General features: G+C 41.7%; 2 protein-coding genes across 2 annotated transcripts; one reads left to right on the forward strand and one right to left on the reverse strand.

Moving 5' to 3' along the window:
* The first annotated feature begins 447 nt into the window (after nt 1-447).
* LOC306715736 (uncharacterized protein) lies at nt 448-5434 on the forward strand. Its single transcript, XM_079186196.1, has 5 exons — nt 448-642; nt 2319-2621; nt 3470-3753; nt 4042-4169; nt 4948-5434. The coding sequence occupies exons 1-5, from the start codon at nt 546-548 to the stop codon at nt 5144-5146; spliced, it is 1011 nt and encodes a 336-aa protein (XP_079042322.1). The 5' UTR covers nt 448-545; the 3' UTR covers nt 5147-5434.
* A 4686-nt stretch (nt 5435-10120) lies between these two features.
* Nucleotides 10121-22528, reverse strand: dennd6a (DENN/MADD domain containing 6A; the record flags this gene model as incomplete). Its single annotated transcript, XM_079186190.1, has 19 exons — nt 10121-10277; nt 10855-10929; nt 11584-11686; nt 11831-11994; nt 12334-12423; nt 13116-13180; nt 13461-13526; nt 13793-13887; nt 14445-14540; nt 14807-14929; nt 15938-15993; nt 16092-16151; nt 16629-16708; nt 17186-17291; nt 17413-17493; nt 17730-17842; nt 21145-21187; nt 21370-21408; nt 22307-22528. 19 exons carry the CDS (start codon nt 22526-22528, stop codon nt 10146-10148), a joined length of 1809 nt encoding a protein of 602 aa, XP_079042316.1. The 3' UTR covers nt 10121-10145.
* Between the last annotated feature and the right edge of the window lie 567 nt (nt 22529-23095).

Below are 23095 nucleotides of genomic sequence, written 5' to 3' on the forward strand. Positions count from 1 at the left end.
AAATATTAATAAATACATATTACATTTAAATACATGTTCATTAATAGATAAATGTATTGTATTATTATTGTATTATAATTATTGACGCATTCGACTGCGTTGTTTATTTCTGCAGCTGGTAAAGGACATTTTAGTAACTTTATATATATTAATTAAACCTATAATATTAATACATCATTTATTTGTTGATCATATTTTGTATTAATAATCTGAATTTGTTTAGTAACTAAAGTTATCAAATAAATGTTGTGCAGTATTAAGCGCCACACAATTTTTAAGCGCCACACAATGGTACAGAAGTTGAGTAGATCTGAATGAGAGGCCGAGATGAGCTCAACAGGAGGAGAGCAGCGGACGGACTGAACTAAAGGGGAGTTTCTGTCTGCAGAAATGAAACTCAGCTCCTGGCGTCTGAACCAGGAAATGAAAGTGTTTGTTTGAGCTGCAGCTCGTTCAAAAGGGGACGACACGCAGTAAAGAACCACATCCTCACAGCGAGGACACAGAGACGCTTCACTGCAGACACTCTGGTCAGCCGGGTGAGGATGAGGATGAAGATGAAGAGCGGGCCGCTTTACGTCCCCATTGTGATGGCGGTGATGTCAGCTTTGGCTGTCACAGCTACGACATGGCCAACAACAGGTACCAACACACACATGCACACACTTTGGTTTTTTAATGACTTTTGGGGACATTACATTGTTTGACATTTATTTCCTTGTTTACCAGAACAAACTAAAACACTTACACTCACCTTAAGCCAAGTCTTCACCCTAAAATAGGATGAATTATGTAATAAGGATGTGGATAAGAATGTGCATTTTGTCCCCACAAGAAAGGTAAGTCCCCACAATGTGACTGTGTTAACAGATGTATGTCCTCACAAGATGGGTAAAACACACACACACACACACACACACACACAGTTAAATTAATTAATATTCCGTGTTTTTTCACTGTTGGACATGTTGCACAGTGTGAGTTCCTCTGAATAAAGGTGTCGTCTAAGTTTGATTTAGTTTTATTTGTATAACTTGCATTTAAGTTATTTGAGATATTTAAACAATGTGGGTGTGCGTATGTCAGTGTCTGTGTGTGTGTGTGTGTGTGTGTGTGTGTGTGTGTGTGTGTGTGTGTGTGTGTGTGTGTGTGTGTGTGTGTGTGTGTAGGTGTGTGTGTGTGTGTGTGCGTGTGTTGGGAAACAGGAAACAAACGCTGGTTCAGGTTCAGCATCAAAGCACAAACTTCCTTGTTTGTTTTTGTCTCGGTGAGACCGAAGCTGTGACCCAGTTCTACACTTCTGAGCTCTCAGCACGTTTTCATGTGTCATTTAAAGGTGCAGGGTGGAGCATTTAGCGGGATCTATTGGCAGAAATTGATTATGATATCAATAACTTTGTTTACTTTAGTGTATAATCACCTGCAAATAAAGACCGTTGTGTTTTCGTGAGATTAGAATGAGCGGTTTGTTTCTAGGGGGCCGTGTTTCTACAGTAGCCCAGAACGGACAAACCAAGCACTCACTTCACAGGGATATTTGTGTTTTCGACCATAATTCTTCTCCCTACACGCTTATTAGCACAATCTGCAATCTTACCACTAGATGTCGCCAGATCCTGCGTAGTGGACCTTTAAATAATTGAATTAATATGTAATGTTTTCACCCTGGAAATAAATAGTATGTGGACTAAAAACACGATGATGGAGAATGCGTTCAAAAATAATTAAACACAAAAAACCTCGGCAGTAAATATATCTTTGGAAAATCTTGTTTTTGTTTTCCAAGTCCAGTTTTCCAGTTCAGTTTCCCTCATCCACTCCCGACACTACTTGTTTGTTTCCCGTGTTCTGATTATTCCATTGTTGTAGAAACTCATCAAACAAAACTAAGTAGAGTGTAATTATGAAATTATTAAAATGTGATGAATTCAGCTCAGTCTAATTCCAAACTGTGCATAGTGTTTTTTATTATGTAACGGTTTCTACTATTTATTTTCTAATTATGAATTAACCACAATCACAGTTTTTAGAGTGTGAACGCTGTATGAACAGCCTGGTTTGAGGGACGTTTGATTTCTTTAAGAACTGACTTAATATTTGTGATCCGTTTTTTTGAACATTTACAGGAAAGGTGGAGAGACGGACTAACACGTTGTTGTATTGTAGTCCATCACCAAACTTATCCTCTCATGATTTAATGAGACAAACATTAACACGATGTACTGCACTCACTGTGTGAGGGCGCATGAGTGAAAAGGAGATTTAATATAATGCTGCCAACATGTTTGTGTGGTTTCTTTTCCTCTTTCTTCTTGTAGGAACATCTGGACTAAGTTTAAACGGGAAGATGTTCACTTTGTCTCGTGATAGAGGAGGAATATCCTTCTATCCACCCTATTATCCTTCCTCCTCAACCACCACCCGTCCGTACTACACCACCACCCGACCTTACTACACCACCACCCGACCATACTACACCACCACCCGACCCTGGACCACCGAACGCACCACCACCCCTCCCCCCCGGACCACCACCACCCCTCCCCCCCGGACCACCACCACCCCTCCCCCCCGGACCACCACCACCACCGATCCCTGGACCACAGCACCTGTGACTAGAGGTGAGTACATTCACAAACCACATAACCAAACAGAAACATCAGTGTCGGGTTATTAAAACCAAAATGTTACTTTAACGGACAGGTTTGCTCTCATGTTCTCCTGACAGGAAGTGGTGTTATTAAATTAACTCATTTACATGCTTGTTTGTTTAGGATGTTCTTCATTACGTTTTGCAGATTGAAGCTGCATTAAGTGATTTCTGAGAAAGACTGAAAGAGTAATTTAACTAAATCATCATATTTATTATACTATATATTTTTTGTCATACTGTCAGTTCATACTGATTCAATGCTATTTTTTCTTTTTTTACAGAGAAAATCCATTAACTATTTCCTTCAGACCCAAAAACCTGTAAAATAAAAGGCTAGCTAATATGACCACAAAACTTTATTCATTTATTTTCAGGAATAATTCAAGATTTCTTTCATGGATTTTTTTCCAAGCAAAATGTAGCAAAACAAAATAAGGATTGAAGTCGCGCAAGTATATAAAGACGAAACTAGACAATTAGCAAGCATTGTTAAAAGTATTTAAAGATACAGATTATCTGCTACAGCCGTAAGTTATCAGCACCAGAGATCTAAGTTGATGTTTCATGTTTCTGTCATTGTTTTTTGTGTATTTGTGGTTTTCTGTCTTGTTGTAGTCGTTTTGTGTCTTTGTGGTTGTTTTGTGTCTTATTATGGTTGTTTTGTGTGTCTTTGTGGTTGTTTTGTGTATTTTTGTCTCTTTGTGGTTGTTTTGGGTCGGCAGGAAGCTAATCAAAGCTAACTGAAGGAAACATTTTGTATCAACATAACAATAAAACATTTATATTTAAATATTAATGCCCATGTGACTCCTATAGGTGTGTCTGTGTGTCTGCGTTACCTGGCCGAAGACGTCTCCTCACTCTTCACACTCAGTCCATCCAGCACCCCTCTGCAGCTTGGTGTCGGTAATGGTGGGTATAAGCTGACCTTTACAAGCTACAGTTACTTCAGCCTGTACTTTCAACCTAACATAAGGTTCTGGACAAACATGGAACCGGACATCTGGAACAGAGTCTGCTTCACTGTGGACTCCGTGAAGAATGTGGCCCAGGTGTTTAGTGGCTCAAACATCAGCGTCAGGAAGATACTGCCTCTTCAGGTGAGAACAAAGCAGCGCATACTGGAGCAAAATGTACTTGTTTTGCATTTTTGTAGCTTCAGCCCGTAGACTGTAAATAAGAAGTGGAGGTAGTCGTCGCGGCGTCACCCATTGGTTTGTGAACTGCAGTTTTTTACATTAAGTTCTCACTACAATAAAAAATCACTTGACAATAATAATATTGGATCATCTTTATTCTTCATTATTGTCTCTAATATTATCTGTCTTCTGTGTGTGTGTGTGTGTGTGTGTGTGTGTGTGTGTGTGTGTGTGTGTGTGTGTGTTCAGTATGTCTGGTCAGGTGAGCCTGTGATGGATTTTTCAGGTTTTGACGGTCAGTTGACAGACGTCCAGATTTGGGATTATCCTCTCAGCTACAGAGAAGTCTTCAACTACATGACCAGCGGCGTCTACGCGTAAGTGTGTGTGTGTGTGTGTGTGTGTGTGTGTGTGTGTGTCCAGTTTTGAAATATATGAGCTTTCTCTATGTGGCTTGTTTCTCACCACGTGACTATTATGACGCGCAGAATTCAGATGGAGGGCAGGAAGTGAACAACCTATATATATAATGTGCGAATTGGAAATGGAGGACAGTGAATACATAAAAGGGTTGGTTGAACCTGCGCGCAGCAGTTATCGCCAGAAAATAGAAACACATATTGGATGTGATGGTGTGGAGGCCATCGACGTTACAAATGACCTCGTCCTCCAGACCTCCTCCTACGCGGCTCGCCAGCTGAAGGCGTACAAGCGTCTGAAAGAATCTAAAAAACTATTTCGTGAGCGGTCGGGTCTACGACCTCGGAACCAAAGTAGCATTGAACGACTGCCGTTTTGTTGTTTTTTCCCGGTTAGCTAGCATCGCTAAAAACAAATCTCCCGGGAAGATAGATGTCTAGCTTTCCCCCGCTAGCATCGCTAAAAACAAAAGCTAGCTATGTAGTTAGCGGAATTACTCCGCTCCTCCAGACTTCAGAGGTTTTTGATCCACGTCTGTCGCCGTTTCTCTGTGAGTTTTAGTTTTTTCGGGACTCGAAAGTAGCTGTTGGTACAGCAATGTTATTTTATCATTAAATGTCCTTTCATATATGAAACGATAATAATAGTTGCTGTAGTTGAAGTTATTTTATCGTCATTATATTCATGTTTTTTATAAACTTCTTATAAATCCACCATTTGTTTCGTTGTTTTTAGGCCGTACGGAGGCTCCGCCCTCTCCTGGTCCTACATCAGCTACTCCCCCAGAGGACAAACACTATTGGAGGACACCTTTGAGTTGCAGGGGAAATGGCCAATCAGCAACAGCAGGGGAAAGAAGGGGCGTCGACCAAAGGGAGGGAAGAAGACCAGGAGGTTTTACAACGTCAGGGAGAGTAAGAGAGGGCAGCTTTAATGAAACACACCACGTGTACGAAAAGCTGCGTCCTCTGTTCTTCATTCGATAATGAAGAATTCACAATAATCAATCAAACAACGATTAATCATAAATGAAATTCAAACTACTACAGATTTTTATTAAAAGTACGTGATGACATTATGACAAACTCGTCTCAGTAACGATCCCTGTGTGATTACACTTTAAATTTAACTGACACGCTTCACTTGATGTTCTCGTTTAACATGTATTTGCTTCCTCCATTTTTCACGTTATTATAAAACAATAAAGAGATGGCTGACACCATATCGTTACTGATTGTACATTTTATATAAGCAGCAGCTGGGCCATCGAGGAACAGTTCACCATTTGTGGAAATAAGTTTATTCGTATAGAAGATGGATATTGTCTTCATCAGGGGTTCAAATAATTTCCATGTTCACTCACATTCTGGTTCAATTTGAGTCTCATGATACGATGGAGTCTGTTACAGCATTTGGAATACAATAAGTCTTCAATACTGTTTTTATTTTATTTTTATTTACCAGTTTTTTAACATTTTATTACACTTAATTACATTATATTCCTTAAAAAACTCATTCTAATTCCCAGACTTTGCTCTAAACGCATTTTTAAACACGTTTACATAACATAGCTTTTGATTACGTGGTCACGTCTGTAGTTAAAAGCAAATATACCTTAAACTGTAAACCTTAACGCTGCATTCTCTCTAATGTCCACCAGGGGGCGACTCCTCTGGTTGTATAGAAGTCTATGAGAAAATGACTACTTCTCTCTTGATTTATTACCTCAGTAAACATTGTAAACATGAGTTTATGGTCTCAATCTCTAGTTTCAAGTCTTCTTCAATACAGCATGATGTTCATTTAGTGAATTATGGTCCATTTAGAGCAGGGGTGTCAAACTCATTGTCGCTCTGGGGCCACATCAGCATCATGGTTGCCCCCAAAGGGCCGGTTGTCGGGGGGGGGGGGGGTGCTGCTCCTTCTTCGTCGGCGGGGAGGGGGGCTGCTGCTGCTGCTGCTGCTGCCACATACGCTGGTGGAGGTGTGCGCGGCGCGTGCGGATCGGGGAGGAGCTCCGCCTTGCGCGATACAACGGATATTTGTAAATTGTCCGACTTTTACATTTTTTTTTTTTGCTGGCGGATTCGCGGGCCACATAAAATGACGTGGCGGGCCGGATCCGGCCCGCGGGCCGTATGTTTGACACCCCTGATTTAGAGTGATATTCACCTTGTGATTGACAGGTTGCTATCTATATATTGGCATCGTTTTTTGGCTGAGATCAATCTGTAAAGAGACGGTACGCTACCTGCTCAGCAGCAGACAGACAGAGAAACTAGCTGTTGAACATAGAGGAGCATTTAGCAGCCGAAGAGACGGATATCTGGAGACCAAAAGCGGAGCTAAAAGAGAGAATATTGGACTCACATTCATCCGGTGGACCCCCCCCCCCCCCGTGTTCTATGTTGAAAAACAGACAAGAAAATACACTAAAATTGAAGCTTTCTGTTTAATGTCAAGAAGAACCACCGCGGTCGAAGCAAACAAACAACGTCAGGGTTCCCAGTCACAATAAAGTTAATATACAACTCTGATAATTATCATAATCATCTTTTAATTGGTTTACAAACAAAAGAAACAAACCTGTAGGCCATCATGTGAAAAACACGCTTCTGATCAACACTGTTTATTAAACCTGTGGTCCTTCCGGCCGTCGGAGTGGTTTAGAGTAGTGGTTACATGGTGACAGTGAGAGTCAATGGAGCTAAATGTGTGTAGTTATGCAACATAAGGAGCTTGTGTTAGCGGATGTTGACATTTTGAATTTGTAGTGTCTCATTTTAATGCAACGACGGGCCCAAATATCTCGACAGAAAAAGGTCTTGAGAGTATTGTTAAATGTTGAAGATAGCCACATGCTAACTTAGCAACACAGATATCTATATATGGATATATATTTAGATAGATATAAATAGATGGATTAAGCTGTTAGTTTCACAGCTGGCAAACATTTCATCTGGAAACTTACTAAGAAATTTACCCAAGTACTGTACTTGAGTACAATTTCAAGGTACTTGTACTTTACTTTTCTTCATACTTTACACTACAATTCAGAGGGAAACGATTTTATTTTCAGTCCTCTACATTTATTCAATACCAATTCAATTTATTTACTTAGTTTGCAAAATATAATAAATGATGATGTATTATTATAGATTAACTTTATAGATTTCTGGGGATAAACTAACAAGCTACCCGGCAGTAAATAAAGTTATTAAAGTTAGCTCCACCTTTAAATACACACTTTTTAATTCTTTAATTTACTGAAACCGTTCCCGAGTTGACATGAACCGACATTTTAAATCATAATCCGTGGTTCTGTTCAATTGTCCAATATCCACGTTATCTGGGCCTCTTAATTACATTATACATTAAAATGACATTTTATTAATGTTAAAATGTAACATTTTCAGTGTCTGACAACAAAAAAAACTACAAATTCAAAATGTCAACTTGTCTCAACAACATTGCAATTATTCTAGGACAGATAAATAAGCATAATGTTCTGATTCATATCTCTGTATTTAGACATCGGTCGTAATAGCAAAATAATTATTGTACATCCTCATATCTGAGCCGTCATTTCACTTTACACCATTATGTACAAAACTCTTAATTCTCTACAGAGTGAGATGTGAGAACAGCCCTCCATTAAAAAAATTTAAAATTGTTAAAATAAGTTGTTATTTTTACAAATATAAAACTTACATGGTTGCCCAACAACCAGATGTCACAGGTTTTTCCAACCAGCACACATTTGAGTTATTCTTCTTTACAATCTGCGATCTGCTTGACAAAGTATTTATACAACATGTGTTACACGTCATGTAACACGACATGTTACACATCATGTTACACGTCATGTTACACGACATGTTACACGACATGTTACACGTCATGTTACACGTCATGTTACACGACATGTTACACGACATGTTACATGACATGTAACATGACGGCTTCAAGGAAAACAAACAAAAACACAATCCATCCGTCTGAAAAGTCATTTAACATTTTCAAACAAGTGATATTTTGAAATGCAAACTGTGCGTTTCACCAAGTACACTTTTAGAAAACGCTACAAAGTTATTGTCATTTAAAACTCTGAAAATACAAATAACTGAATAAATTAAATGATCTGTTATTGCTTTGATTAAAGAAGTTTTTTTTACGTTTTGTTTTTCGGGGTCCAAGAATTCTTTTATGAATTCAAATAAAGTCAGAAGCTTTTAGTTTCAATTACATTATTTTTTGTGGCCGAGAACAGTTTAAACAATTTAAATAAATGATCAAAGTCACATTATTGTTTTCTCAATATTGCTTCATCATTATTTTTTTTGTCACTGAAATGACCAGAAACCAATAAATCAATATAAAAACGTATCGTCTGAAGACAACCTGCAGTTAATGAGATAAAACATGCCGCCGATTGATGCAGTGCTAGTTAACCCTTTATTAGAACTACACTTCTTTTATTTTCTCTGTGACTGTCGGTTTTTAGTTTCAACGATGCGTCTGTGTCGTTCACTTGCTCATCAGAAAACACGTAAAAACAGACTTCAGCCATATTTCTTTTTGGGGTCTGAAGGCAACGCAGAGCATCCTGAGCGGGAGGATCGATGGCCGTCACAAGTTGTTGTTGTTGTTGTTGTTCTTCAGCGGAGTAAGTTTAGTTTAGTGTGAGAACAATCGTTGAGCTGCAGCTAAAAGATGCTTTTATTATCTTTACAGGAACCAGATTGAGACGAACTCGTCGAGTCTTCGGTTCTCCCTCCTGTAAGGCACCAGCATCGTTTTAAACCAACAAATCAAAACAGCTCAGTTAAAACAGAGCTGGCTGTCATGTTTGTTTAACGGTCACCAATCACCTAAAAACACGCTGCTTTTTGGACCGTTTGGACTTTCTTGTAATCAATCAGGTGAACGTCAGGTTTTGATTCAGTCTTCAGAAAATGATTCACACCGACATTTCTGAACATTTCAGGACATTTTGAATGTTTCCCTCACGCTGTTACGATGGGCTACACAAAGCTCATGTGACACTAATACAGGGACGTGATTGGCTAATGAGCGTTTACTGCATTGACAGTTGTCGGAGGGTCGCTGGTGCTTAATGCTCTCTGTGTGTTTTATTAGTTAATATAGCAGTTCAATTTAATCATAAAGCACTGCTTGGCTCTGCTCGGCTCAGTTTGTTTGCATAAAAACATGTGTGTGTGTGTGTGTGTGTGTGTGTGTGTGTGTGTGTGTGTGTGTGTGTGTGTGTGTGAAGGGCACACTGGTCCAGTTAGTGATGAAGTGCACTTCTTTTAAAAACATGAAAAAAACCTCCAAAGTCAGTTCCACCGGACTGCAGCGGTCCATCGCCAAAGTAAAAACTAAAAAAGGTCACGAGGCTAAAGAGCTGAGGGTCACAGGTCAGCTGCGTTCTTCTTCCCGCTCTTACCTTCAAGGTGAAGACGAGTCCGTCTGCCACACGAAGGCTCAGATGAAGCTCTTGTACCGGAGCTGCATACCCGAAAGAGCAAAGCGGTGACGAATCAAGCGCTTCCTTTTCCCCATTTTTCATAACGTCTCTGTGACGGGAAACACACCCGTGACACACCTCCTCAGAATCTTTCAATTCTGTTTCACCTCCTGAAAAAACTCTCCGGAGGAGTTTATGTCGTCACACGATCACCGAGACGTGAGCGACGGTCTGAATCCCTCTGAGCTGCTGCCGGAGACGTTTGGGTAAAAAAATAATAATGAAAAACTGAATTTGGATGAACAAGAATGTGCCGTGTGCTTTCCATGTCAGAACCACAAGAGGTCCTCAAACTGGGACCCAGTCTGGGAGGAGACCCACTAACCCCCCAAACTTTAAAACAAGCTCAGACTGGGGTAAGAGTTGCAGACTGGGGGGGGGGGGGGGGGGGGGGGGTCAACGGTCAGGGAGTGGAGGGCTTGTGGAGGATGCCCTGCAGGTCCTCTGGTAAGGCCAGGATCACGGCCTCTATGTGGGCCCTCAGCTTGGCCACGGTCCCCGGACGCACCGGCAGCTGCTCCCGCTCCGCCTGAGTCTGCAGGAGACAAAGTTCAGACAAAATATGAGTTATTCTTAGTGTATCTGTAGTGTACTTGTATCAGTACTCGGGTTTAGTACGAGCAATAGTGACAACAGTACGAGAAGTGATCCAAGTTAACATGCGTGGTCCTTGTTTTGGCAGTACAAGTAGGAGTAGCCGTGGTAGTAACAGTAGGAATAGCAGGATGAGCAGTAGTAGTAATATTTGAAATACTAATGGAAACTTAGATAGAAGTAGTAGTGTATTAGTACTAGTAGAAGTACTGTATTAACCCGAATAAAATACTTATTATTCTGGAAACTTTTACTTACTACTATCAGTACTGGTACAGTTTTACTAGTAGCAGTAGTTGTAGGAGCTGCTTTCGTTTAACATGATATAAAATGTTAAATCAACTTTTTTTTATGATCAAACACAATCGAAAAAAAGTACAAATATAGCAGCAGTAGTTGTGGTCTTAGCAATAGTAATGAATGAGTAGTAGTAATAGTAGTAGTAGTAATAGTAATAGTAATAGTAGTAGTAATAGTAATAGTAATAGTAATAGTAGTAGCAGCGGATGAGTTTGTACCAGTTTATCTTTCAGCTTCAGAACCAGATCAACTGTCTCCACCTCAGAGTGCTGCTGGACTCTCTGCTGCAGATCCTAGAGACACAGAGAGACAGACAGGTAGAGACAGACACAGAGAGACAGACAGGTAGAGACAGACACAGAGAGACAGACACAGAGAGACAGACAGGTAGAGACAGACAGGTAGAGACAGACACAAAGAGACAGACAGGTAGAGACAGACAGGTAGAGACAGACACAAAGAGACAGACACAGAGAGACAGACAGGTAGAGACAGACAGGTAGAGACAGACACAGAGAGACAGACGCAGAGAGACAGACAGGTAGAGACAGACAGGTAGAGACAGACACAAAGAGACAGACACAGAGAGACAGACAGGTAGAGACAGACAGGTAGAGACAGACACAGAGAGACAGACGCAGAGAGACAGACAGGTAGAGACAGACACAGAGAGACAGACGCAGAGAGACAGACAGGTAGAGACAGACAGGTAGAGACAGACAGGTAGAGACAGACACAGAGAGACAGACGGGTAGAGACAGTTAGTTATATATCGGCCGGCCGGCTCGGTCTGGTCTGTGCATCCATCAGAACGTATATTTTCACAGCTGTGCTCGGTGGAATCCAGAGGTGAGAGAACAATTTGGGGCAAAACGTGTGAACTGATTGAGTCAGATAGACCTCAACACTCTCTCCCTCCCTCCCTCTCTCCCTCCCTCCCTCCTCACCTCCTCACACAGCGCCTCCAGGTGCAGAGCCTCCAGTTTCTGGGTCATCTCTCTCCTCCTGTTGCGGAACCAGCCGTCAAAGTTGGCAGACTTGAGGAAATTCCTTCAGACGCAGAAAAAGAAAAAATAAATCATGATGAGTCCACATGAGGCTGATGTGCATTCATGTGTTGCTATCAGAAGTCACGGTAGTACAGTTAGCTGTGAATAGTGTAATACATGCTGGGTGGGTTAGTGTTGCGTTTACCTGTAGAGTCCAATCCAGTCTCCTTTCAGTCTGGACGTGAGCTGAGGTCCGGCCTTCTCCAGCGTCTTCATGAAGTCCTGCTGGATGAACGGTCGCAGCTGAGGAGGACTCTTCCAGGGACTGATGGACTTCTGTAGAGGCATCAGACTGGCCACGTACCGCTCCTGTGACACACACACACACACACACACACACACACACACACACACACACACACACACACACACACACACACACACACACACACACACACACACACACACACACACACACACACACACACACACACACACACACACTTCGTTGAGCATCACTGTGTTGTATAATGATAATAAAGCATCCTTGAATATTAAAAACACCCATTTTCCTTGGTATTTTGATGCATAACTATAAACATAGTAAAAGAAAAGAAAATGTTTTAAACATATATATTTTGACAAACTAGACAAGAACTAAACCATCTTGATAAACTTAAAGATAAACTAAACATCCTCGGTTGTTACCAGAGGAATCATGAAGCTCTGCGTCAGTTCTAGAAAGTAGCGTCGAAGAATTGCATTTTGGGCCGCTGAGGGTCTCTTCTGTTGGACACCCTGGAAAACAAACAAATAAAATATCATCATTCAAAAAAAGTCATTGTCAAACGTTAAACTGCTCTCAGTTTTCCACATTCTGTAGCAGCAAACAATCGACGCTGGGGAGTCGCGATGCTTCTAGTTCAAGTACATTTCTCAGTAGAAGTTTGGCAGCATTTCTCTCAAAGCTTTACTCATTTCATAAATGATGGTCCATTTAGAGTCAAACAGACCATAAAGCAGGGGATGCTTTAGGGGCGGGGCTACACAGTGATTGACAGGTCTCTACCAGAGACGTTGTCCGGTTTGGGAGTTGTCCGTGTTTTTCGTCTTAGAACTTAAAACCTTTCGCGGAGCGTTTTCAGTTCATGAAAGTTAATAGTGACATTTTGGTCCCTTATTCAGCATTCAGCTCCATCGTCTTCTGTCACTTCTGGTTGCAAAAAGCCAAGATGGCGACGGCCAAAAGCCAGAACTCGAGGCTTCATAACAGCAGTCCACAAACCAATGGGTGACTTCACGGTGACTACGTCCACTTCTTATATACAGTCTTTATTGAAACCACGAAAATGATGTTACCCCCATGAAGTTTAACATAAAATATTACCCAAAAGAAAGTAATGTGTCCTTTCAAACAATGTGGGCTGGAGGACAATCAGTCCATCGATGAAACGAGTACAGACGTGTGCAGCACATTGACCGCTTCTTACCTTCTGAAGCTGTTTGATGATTTCTTCATCTTTGTTGAGATACGACTTATATGCAGTGTACACACCTGCAACACACACACACACACACACACACACACACACACACACACACACACACACACACACACACACACACACACACACACACACACACACACACACACACACACACACACACACACACACACACACACACACACGGTCAGTGTTCAGCTGGTCTGATAATCTGCAGCCTCATAACTGTGGATGTGAGTTTGTGAGAGAGCTGCTCTGTGAGGTGCTTCACATTAAAAACAAAGTAGCAACGATCCTGAGAAATAAACACGGAGGCTGTGAAGCATTCACCAGGTTTGGAGTCCAGAGTTTTGAGGTTTTTCAGTTTCTTGACTTTCATCTGCTTGGCCATCTCTCCTGAGAGGAGCAGAGAGGTTTTTACAATGAGTCACCTGATGTCTGATTAAAACTGAACAGTAATTCAACATCACATGTACTGTATATTCAGATCCTTCACTCAAAGCTACTACAAGGAACTTCATTTGGTGTTGATTGTGATTGTGCACCAGAGTCCCTTTAGAAAACCTGTTATGTTACAGCAGCAGGGTCTGACAGCCTGTGGTAGTGGACTGTATTTGTCTTTTATCAACTGGAGACGAACATCGCGTTCGAGCGTCACCCACCTGCTTGCTTCATGTCTCCGATGCGGATGATGTGCGGCCAGTGCTGCAGGGTTTTAGCAAAGAAGGGATTGGTCACTCCCAGAATGACCGACGGCCTGAAGACGGAGAACAGAGAGAGAGAGACGCCACGATTATCAACTCAGACACACACCAACACATCTCTGTTCGCAGTTACAGGAACAAAGGAGCCAGAAGCTAACGTGAGCAAGACCTCCTTAATTATTCGTGTGACATGTATACGGCGCATTCGAAACATGCAACTCTGGGTTTTTACGAGCAGCTCCGTGCGTTGTACACAAACCAGTCTGTTCAGAATCACATACAAAGAATATGACTCGGTGCCTGGTGCATAACAATAAAGTCATAATACAAATAAAAAAATATGACAATGTACAATAGAAAACAAACAAATATACAAGAATACATTGAAATATGTAAGTTATTAAAGTGTCTTTTATTGTGCGTAGCCGTAAAAGGAATAAGTTGAAGAAAATAGTTTTGCAAAACTTGTGGCAGGAAATTCAGTCCGAGTTGTAGAACGTACATAACGGAGGCATTTTATGTTCATCTTGGTTAATATGCACAGCTGCATGTAACGTAGCCGGTGACTTGCTCAAGGGCCTCACGGCTGCTCTGGTTCGTCTGTACTCACGGAGCCTGAGTCCTGGTCGTGTACTCCTTAAACTCGCTGTCGTGGATGGTGAAGTACGGCCGGAAGTCACTGCAGAAACGCAGAGGAGAGATACAGCTGTGGAGGGAGAGAGAGAGGGGGAGAGAGAGAGAGAGAGAGGGGGAGAGAGGGGGAGAGAGAGAAGAGAGAGAGAGAGAGAGAGAGAGAGAGAGAGAGAGAGAGAGAGAGAGAGAGAGAGAGAAATCTTTATTGTTTGAAGACTTTCGAGACATTTCAAACTGAACTTAAGATATGAAATACTACATTTCACATCTTCTCCATGACTTAAAGACACTCATTCAGAACACATTGAATTAACCCCCCCCCCCCCCCCCCCCCCTCACCTGACCAACGCCAGCACGGTGTCCGACGACTCGGCTGGCGACGGCGCCATGACGACGAGCGCCTCCCCCAGCAACACCAACTCCCACAACATCTGGATGTGGAAGAAGACCGGATAGAAACACCTGGAGGAGGAGAGAAGTTGAGGTTTAGAGTTTATAGTCTCCTCACGGTGACGCCGTTCACACAGATTCACTTCACTTTCTTCAGCACAACTCGTCTTTTCACAAAAGTATTAAAATGAGCTGAAAACATGTGATTCATAAGACGACCATCTCACTAGAGTTGATGTCTGATCATCTTTTTTTGGACATGGGAACATTAGACTGAGGAGTCTGTCTCAGTGGAGAGTTTCACTCTGAATACACATCTTTAAGTTTACAAATTCTCTTCGTTACGTCTAGTTTTATTCTTTCTCTTCCTTCGATTAAGCACCAAATAAAGAAATAAACCTGAAGGTGAGCAGTCAGCTGTTATTGTTCTCTTCTTGACCTGAATTGGTTCACAAGGCACACGAACAATCCTCGAAATAAATGCAGCGAAACATTTAACGGCGGCGCGTCGAAACACCCTGATTGTTACCCGAGAGCTGCAACTACGGCAGCAGAGAAGGGCCACTCTTTGTGCTGCTTTTTGATGAACAGAAGAATGTATTCAAACAGGATGAAATCGGTAGAAATACGTGTTTAATACTACAAAATACGTTCGATGTTACTGTCCTTGCCGTCCAGAATAACAGAGATAATGATGGTGATCCAACATTTAAGGAGGACGAGGCGAACACGTTAAAACCTCGCTGTGCGCTGTTTCGAGGAAACATGAGCTGCGTTCCAAATCATGTACTTTTGAGGACATAATACATCATCATAACATGGCTGCTTGATCTTTTGAGCCTCACAATAGTCAGAGGAGCGAGCTGGCTGGCTGCTGTACTAGAACATCCTGGTATTTGACATACTATGTACTGGGATCTGGCAGTACGGTAGTATCGGTGTCTTTCAACCCCCGAAAACCGAAGCAAAACTGTTGCACACCTGCTGTCAGAGGCAGCGGCAGCAGAGAGAAGTGCTGCAGTACCGCCCTACAACAGCAGGCGGTGACAGAAGCTCGGAACAAACAGCTGCAGGTCTCACCTGAAGAGGTCCACCTCATGGATGGTCGGGAGCACGATGGACACCTGACTGTCACTCTGGAACCAAGCACACAATCACGTTTTCAATGCATAATGAATCAAAACAACATGATATTTAACATTAATATATTTTGTATGTGTTTGCGTGTGGTCACCTGAGCCGACTGGACCAGCTGGGAGGTTCCTGGTTTGTCGTAGCAGGTCGGGATTCTAATCTGCAGAAACACACAGAATCAACAGACAGATTATTACTGATATATATAAATATATACATATATATGAACTCGACACTGCTTCTGATGGCTTAGATCAAACGTAGGACGGTAGCGTACAAGTCATAGCTGTTTTTCATCCAGGTGATTCTTTACACGAGGACACAGTCAAAGTATTTTGAGCATGAAATTACTTTGAAATTATTGAAATGTACACTTTGTTGGTCAATCATTCTTAGATCCCAGGCTCCCCCTAATGTGCTCTTACAGATATATATATATACAAATATATATAAATGTATCGAGAGAAATCATGTGGAACAAAATATTACAGCACTAAAAATATTTAAATATAAAGTTGAAAAAGACTACAACAACAAGCAAAATGGAAAATGAATAACGGCGGTTTCACATTGACACATGACAAGTCACACTGAAACTACTGACACCTACCTAGTGAGTGTGTGTGTGTGTGTGTACCTTGATGACCACGCCCATAATTGGAAGCGTGAGGATTCGTCCCGGATGGGGCGTCGGCCAGCGGTCTATGTCGTTACAAGCTGTCAATCAAACACAAAAACAACAGTGATCCGGATCAGAATAGATGAAAACTGTGACCGCTCAGAGCTTCACAGAGAGAAAGTACATAAAGTTTATCTACACTCAGTTTATCAGCTACACTTAATGCAGTCCAATACAACCGTCTGTACAACGGCTCTGCAACAAATCCTTCATCTTTCATGAAGTTGTGTTTATTTAAAGATTCAGTTTGAGTTCAAACATTTTCAGAAACATGTTGAGAGAAGTTTATACATCACTAAACTAAAGCTGTAGTTTACAAGGAGAGAGAAAACGAACAAGATTAAGTATAAAAACACCTACTCACACAGACAGACAGAGGGACAGACAGACAGACAGACAGACAGACAGACAGACAGACAGACAGACAGACAGACGGACAGACGGACAGACGGACAGACGGACAGACAGGCAGGTAGAACGAGAGACAGACAGGTAGTTGAGGTAGTCACACTGACCGGCCTCCAGACAGGGTTCCTGTTTCTCAAAGTATTCTGGAGCCATGATCTTCAACAGGGAGTGGAAGAAGGTCACGTAGGGCAGCTTACTGATCAGGACCAGAGACTACACACACACACACACACACACACACACACACAGATCAATAAACATACTTAAAGATGTAATACCATCAATAATTATGATATCATTAGTATTATCATCATTATAGCAGTCTGGCTCTGACCTTCTGGAAGTATCCTCTCTTCAGGGATTTGTCTCGCACCTGACGGAAGTACACGTAACCATAGTAATGGCCCTGTTCCCTCTGAAACACACACACACACACACACACACACACAGTTTATATCAATAACCCAGACGGTGGGTGAGTGAGAGAATGAGAGTCTGTATGTGCGTGTGTGTATGTGTGTGTGTATGTATGTGTGTGTGTATGTGTGTGTGTGTGTGTGTGTGTGTATGTATGTGTGTGCGTGCGTGCATGCATGTGAGTCTGTGTGTGAGCGTGTGTGTGTATGTGTGTGTGTGTGTGTGTGTCCTGACCTTCAGACAGGGCGGTGCGTCCCGGTCGTTGGTCTCCAGGAAGCAGCCGAGTGACGACTTCCTGTTTGAAACCTGACGAAAGCGGAAGCAGAACTGCGTGTCGCCAAGGCAACCTGTAAACAACGGCAGAGCGATGTTGTTGTGAGACAACATGCTACTATTTCCTCTCCTTGGGACTGTTGTAACGCTCCCTAAAGGTCTGAGAATAAACCTTTACTCTGGTAAAGAACAGAGTGGTGACTACAGACAGTTCAACTTCTGAAACAAGAGCAAATGTTCAGAAGAAGACAAACTGACTGACGTCACACAGGGGACCAAAGACTCAGCTGCAGTTACTGCTCATCGCCACAGGGGCCGCCAAAGAGCAACGAAACAGAGATCTTTAAAGATAAAAATTATCCCAATTATAATAATAATATAATAATCCCAATGTCCCCCAATATAAAGCTGTAAACCCTGAGTGTGAGAGGCTGCAAGGGGCATACAATGTTATTATTTTATACTTTTGTCAAACAATCTATTTACTCGTTTTTTGTCGAAACAGGTTTGATTATAAAATTGAAATGTTTGATAAATAAAGTTGTGTCACATAATCTCTGCTTCCATGTGTTTTTTGTGAGTATATTTAATATGATGTCCCGTCCAATTTGTTTACCTTTTCTTTAACGTCTCCATGCTTCCCCGTGTTTAATGTCACATTTGCTATGAATTGTGAGTAATTCCCTTGGGCAAAATCTGCAGAAATGGGACGGTGGGATGGTCCGAAACCCTCACGGACAATGTGTGTGTGGAGGTTTGGATCGGGTCTGAACCTGAACCCTCTGAAGTGTGAGGTCAAATATGAAGCCAGTTCACTGCAGCTACTACTGCAATTCAAAAAGTGGAAGTTATAGAAAACTGTTTTGCTTTGATTCAGAAGTGTTTTTCTTTTGATTTTAAATGTGCACCAGTCGACTCCGTGTCTTCTTCATTCGGGACAAACAGGAAGAGGAAGCAGAAAAAAAAAAAAAGACGAAACAGGAAGCGCCCGATGAGTCACCGACCGGCCTTTAATCTCTGCGTGACCTCCAGCAGACACGCCAGGAGAGTGTGAGAAGGAAAGTTAGAGTGATAAATACTCCACATACAACACACACACACACACACACACACACACACACACTCTTTAAAGCATTCCACTTCATAGGACACACACACGTTCATAGGACACACACACACACACACTTCCTAGAGCTCAGCCAAGACTCCATGACATCATGCGGTCGTGTTGCGTTCGAGGCCACCCAGCGTGAAACGAGCCTTCAGACGCTCTGACTCTCGGTCTGAACCTCTTCATTACATGTGTGTGTTTCTGTTCTCTTTGTGAGTCACTGAAGCTGGGACGCAGCGAAGAGAAGAAGAAGAAGAAGAAGAAGAAGAAGAAGAAGAAGAAGAAGAAGAAGAAGAAGAAGAAGAAGAAGAAGACTTCATCATCACGGAATGAAACGCAGGAGGTTTGTGAGAACTGTGTCCGTCTTTTTCATAAATCACAAGATGTTTGATTTGTGGATAAAGTGGCTGAAACAATAATCTTAATATTCATGATCACAAATTATTAGATTTTAGGATTTTAAGAATTTCCAGATTGGTTGTTGTCATTATCTGAATCCTATTGTCATAATTCATTATTCAAAATAAACCGATTGGTCTGAAATAATAAAGTTTAAAATGCCAACATCTGTTTCCCAAAACCTATCGTGTCTTTAAATGACTTGTTGTTGGAGGAACGGTTGAAAAAAAGACAAAGACATTCATTGTTCTGTCATATAAGACAAAGAAAAGCAGCAAATGTTCACAACTGAGGAGCTGGAACCAGAAAAGATTTTGCTGAAATTGTTTGGCGAATATCAAGATTGACGTCAAAAACAGTTTGTGTAATTGACTTTGAGCTGTAAATACAGGTTTTAATAAAAGATTTAAAGTTAAAGTCTACGTCGAGGCCTTTAGGTGGTAAATCCAAAAACACTCTTTTCAATACAGCGAGCACCTTCCGTTCTTATTAAATCTTATTTCTGCTGCTGTTTTGGTTCTGTTCCCACCTCTGACACTCCTCCGCTCTCTCTCTCTCCGTCTGATGTGGACGTTTACGCCCACGGATTAGAGCTGAGTCAGCACTTTGACCTCAGTCTCTGGTTCACTTTAACTCTCGTGTGCCGGAGAACACAACACATCTAATCGTGTGTCACGACATCTCTCTCATCCTTTTCTCAGGAACAAGAGCCAAAGTGGATTTAAAGAGTTGCAGTTTAATGTCTCTCTCTCTCTCTCTCTCTCTCTCTCTCACATATATATATATATATACACAGTATATATACAGTATATATATATATATATATATATATTTATTTAGAAGGCCTGTGAGCATTATGTCCTAATCGTTTTTATATCCTGCAGGAGGTTCGTCAGCTCTGTCGTCTGCTGACTCACAACCAAAGCACACACACCTGCAGAGAAACACACACGTGAGTCCACATAGAGGTGTGTGTGTGTGTGTGTGTGTGTGTGTGTGTGTGTGTGTGTGTGTGTGTGTGTGTGTGTGTGTGTGTGTGTGTGTGTGTGTGAACTAATCCTTAAACCACTTTATCTCTCAGTCTAGTGTTACACTAATGACAAGGACAATTTTCAAAACGGTCCCATGACCTCGTCGTCGGCAGCGCCAAACAATTACAATTAAAACACAAATGGAAAAAGGCGACGACTGAAACCGGAGCTTCCAGGTGATGTTCCAGAAACAAGAGAATCTCTTCAGGATTCACATTTGCAGAATTATAAATTACAAAAAAAAAAACTAAAACACCAAGCCCTGCTCTATTAATCTGACAGGTGCAAACCGAAGGGTTAAAGGTCGCCAGCATCGGTAATTCTAGACCGGCGGTGCGTTCGTGTCTGTTGGGAGAAATGGGTTCTGTTGTGTTTATTTATAGCCTCGGTGTCTAGACGCCGATTGGCGGAGACTGAACTGGAGGCAAAATGAATTTAACAGAAATGTAATCCACCATCATCAGACCAGCGTAGAAGAGAAAGAAGACATGTTGATGCTGCTGCAGTGTTTACTGATGTGTATGCTGCAAATATGGCTGCTGATAAATTCATATTTTTATTATTTTATCAAGTTTGTTCTGTTTTCATCTTATTTTCCCTGTTTTTAGCTTCCTTCTATCTCCATTTTCTTTGTTGTAAAAAACTTTGTGTTGCATGTTTTGTATGATGAGAGGTGTTGTACAAATAATGTTTATTACTATTATTATTACCAGCAGGATACAAGTCTGAAACCACCTTGACGTCGCAAGTTTCCGAAAATCTAAAAAACAACACTTTCACCGCTCTGAACGCACAGCTTGGCCAGAGCTGAGGAGGTGAGGAGGCAGGAACTCACCTGAGTTGGAGTCGGGGAAGGAAAGGTAGCAGATGCTTGTTTTCTGAAAGAGAAACAGATTTAGTTTGTTTTTCGTCCACTTTATCATGTCATCTCAGGTTGATTCACTGACGCAAATGAAACACAACTGATAGGAAACAGAAGGAATTTCAGGATTATAATGAAGAACTTCTAGGATGTGATGGCTGTATCGTGCACAAAAAGCAACGTAGTTAAAATGCTCACCTCTTTCTCTGATAGTTTGGAATGATGAGGATAAATAACCTGGAAGACACACGAACACAGTTACCACACAGCTCATCAGCCCACATCTATAACTCTGTTCAGCACATTCTGTCACCTGGTCCAATACTTTAACTCACACATTATAATAAAACACATTTTGATTTTGTTATAACTGTTTAAAGGGGATGCAAATGTTGATTTTTGTGATTAATGCATTGTGCTTTTATCATTAAATACATATCTAGATAACATAATAATAATAATATGATAAAGTTAAGGCTTCCAGGAACTTGAGATCAAGTTATAATGATCTGCCTGCACATTATTTACACAGACCGAAGCATTTCAGAAAATACTTTATTCAACCAATAAATCGAAATGACGAACTTTTTGACAAAAAATAGTTTTAAGTCTTTGTGTTGCTCAGTTCCTAAGAGAAAGTGAAAGACTTGCAGGATCCTGAACCCAGATCAACACAAACACCTGTGAGATCAACCGGTGTGTGTTGTGTTGGATTCAAACCATCCAATGCCAGTGATGCCTTGCTCAACTCCTTGAGTTTAATAAGGTCTGAAAAAGGTTTACAGCTAAAATACCTCCATTTGAGATAGTAGCTGAGCTGGTGCTGTTGGAACAGACTAACTCCAGGGAAAAGACAACACACACCATTCACCTAGACTACGATAAACTATATTATTAGGTAATGAGATCGTTATCCAACAGTTATAATGTTCCTCTACATCCTCTATATCTGTGTGTAAACACACACACAAGTCAGCACTGTTAAGACCAAAGAACAACAGGGAACATTGAGATGTTTATGTGCTCCACTCCAGGAAGTAGTCTGAGCCCTTTAATAACTGCTAACTTAAGCATTTCTTTAAAGCTACAATCTAGAGGAGTTTTTCCACGGAGGATCATCCATTCTGCCTCTCACCTCCACCGCCTGTCCCAGCTCCAGGTCGAACCCGACCACGCAGATGCAGTGCAGCCAGGTGGAGAAGCGGTCCCAGGGCAGCAGCAGAGCCTCCTCCGGCTCGTCCTCGCCTCCGGGCCCGGGAGGAAGCGTTATCTCCTCGGCCGGAGAGATGCTGCTAGCGTCCTGGTCGTCCAGGTCCTCCGGCTCTTCGACCATCTCCTCCGGGCCTTGTAGAGCCATGGCTGGCGACGGCTCAACACGTACCGTGCACTCGGAAAGGCTCCGGAGAACGCTAACGGTTGTTTTTTTGTTGACTGGTATATCGAGTTAGTGCTCAGGTTACAACAACATAAGGCGAGCAGAGCTACAGAAAGTAGCTAGCCAGCTAGCAGTTAGCACAGGAGCAGGGGAGCGCACGTATACTACGTGGTGATGTGACGTCATCGCGTAAGGTTGAGGTGATGTCATCGCGTAAGGTCGTCCCCGGCACTGGGTTGTGTTCAAGTGAATCAATTATGAGACGTTCAATGTCTTACGTTTATCGTCAGCATTGGGAGATAACAATGTCAAACCTTTGACTTTCTAAATCATAATTAGATTGTCGCAGCAGAAATTTAGATAAATAGAAAAAATAAAAGAATGAAATACTAAGACGTAGGTCTATGTAAAAAAAGATGTAACATGAATATCATAAAATAAAAAAATAGAGCACATGGAGACAAAATTGCGAGGTAAAATGTTTTTGAAGACTGTAAAGATCATTCTAAGGAATAACCTCATTAAGAGCAGATTATTTATCTTTCAAAA

This window comes from Pholis gunnellus (genome assembly GCF_910591455.1).
Source record: "Pholis gunnellus genome assembly, chromosome: 3".
NCBI lineage: Eukaryota > Metazoa > Chordata > Actinopteri > Perciformes > Pholidae > Pholis > Pholis gunnellus.

What these genes read in the sequence shown, in the direction of transcription:
- LOC306715736 (XM_079186196.1), top strand. Translation starts at nt 546, where the DNA reads ATGAGGATGAAGATGAAGAGCGGGCCGCTTTACGTCCCCATTGTGATG. An exon ending in GGAAGATACTGCCTCTTCAG is followed by an intron (nt 3,754 to 4,041) that starts GTGAGAACAAAG and finishes GTGTGTGTTCAG; the next exon opens with TATGTCTGGTCAGGTGAGCC. An exon ending in ATGACCAGCGGCGTCTACGC is followed by an intron (nt 4,170 to 4,947) that starts GTAAGTGTGTGT and finishes CGTTGTTTTTAG; the next exon opens with GCCGTACGGAGGCTCCGCCC.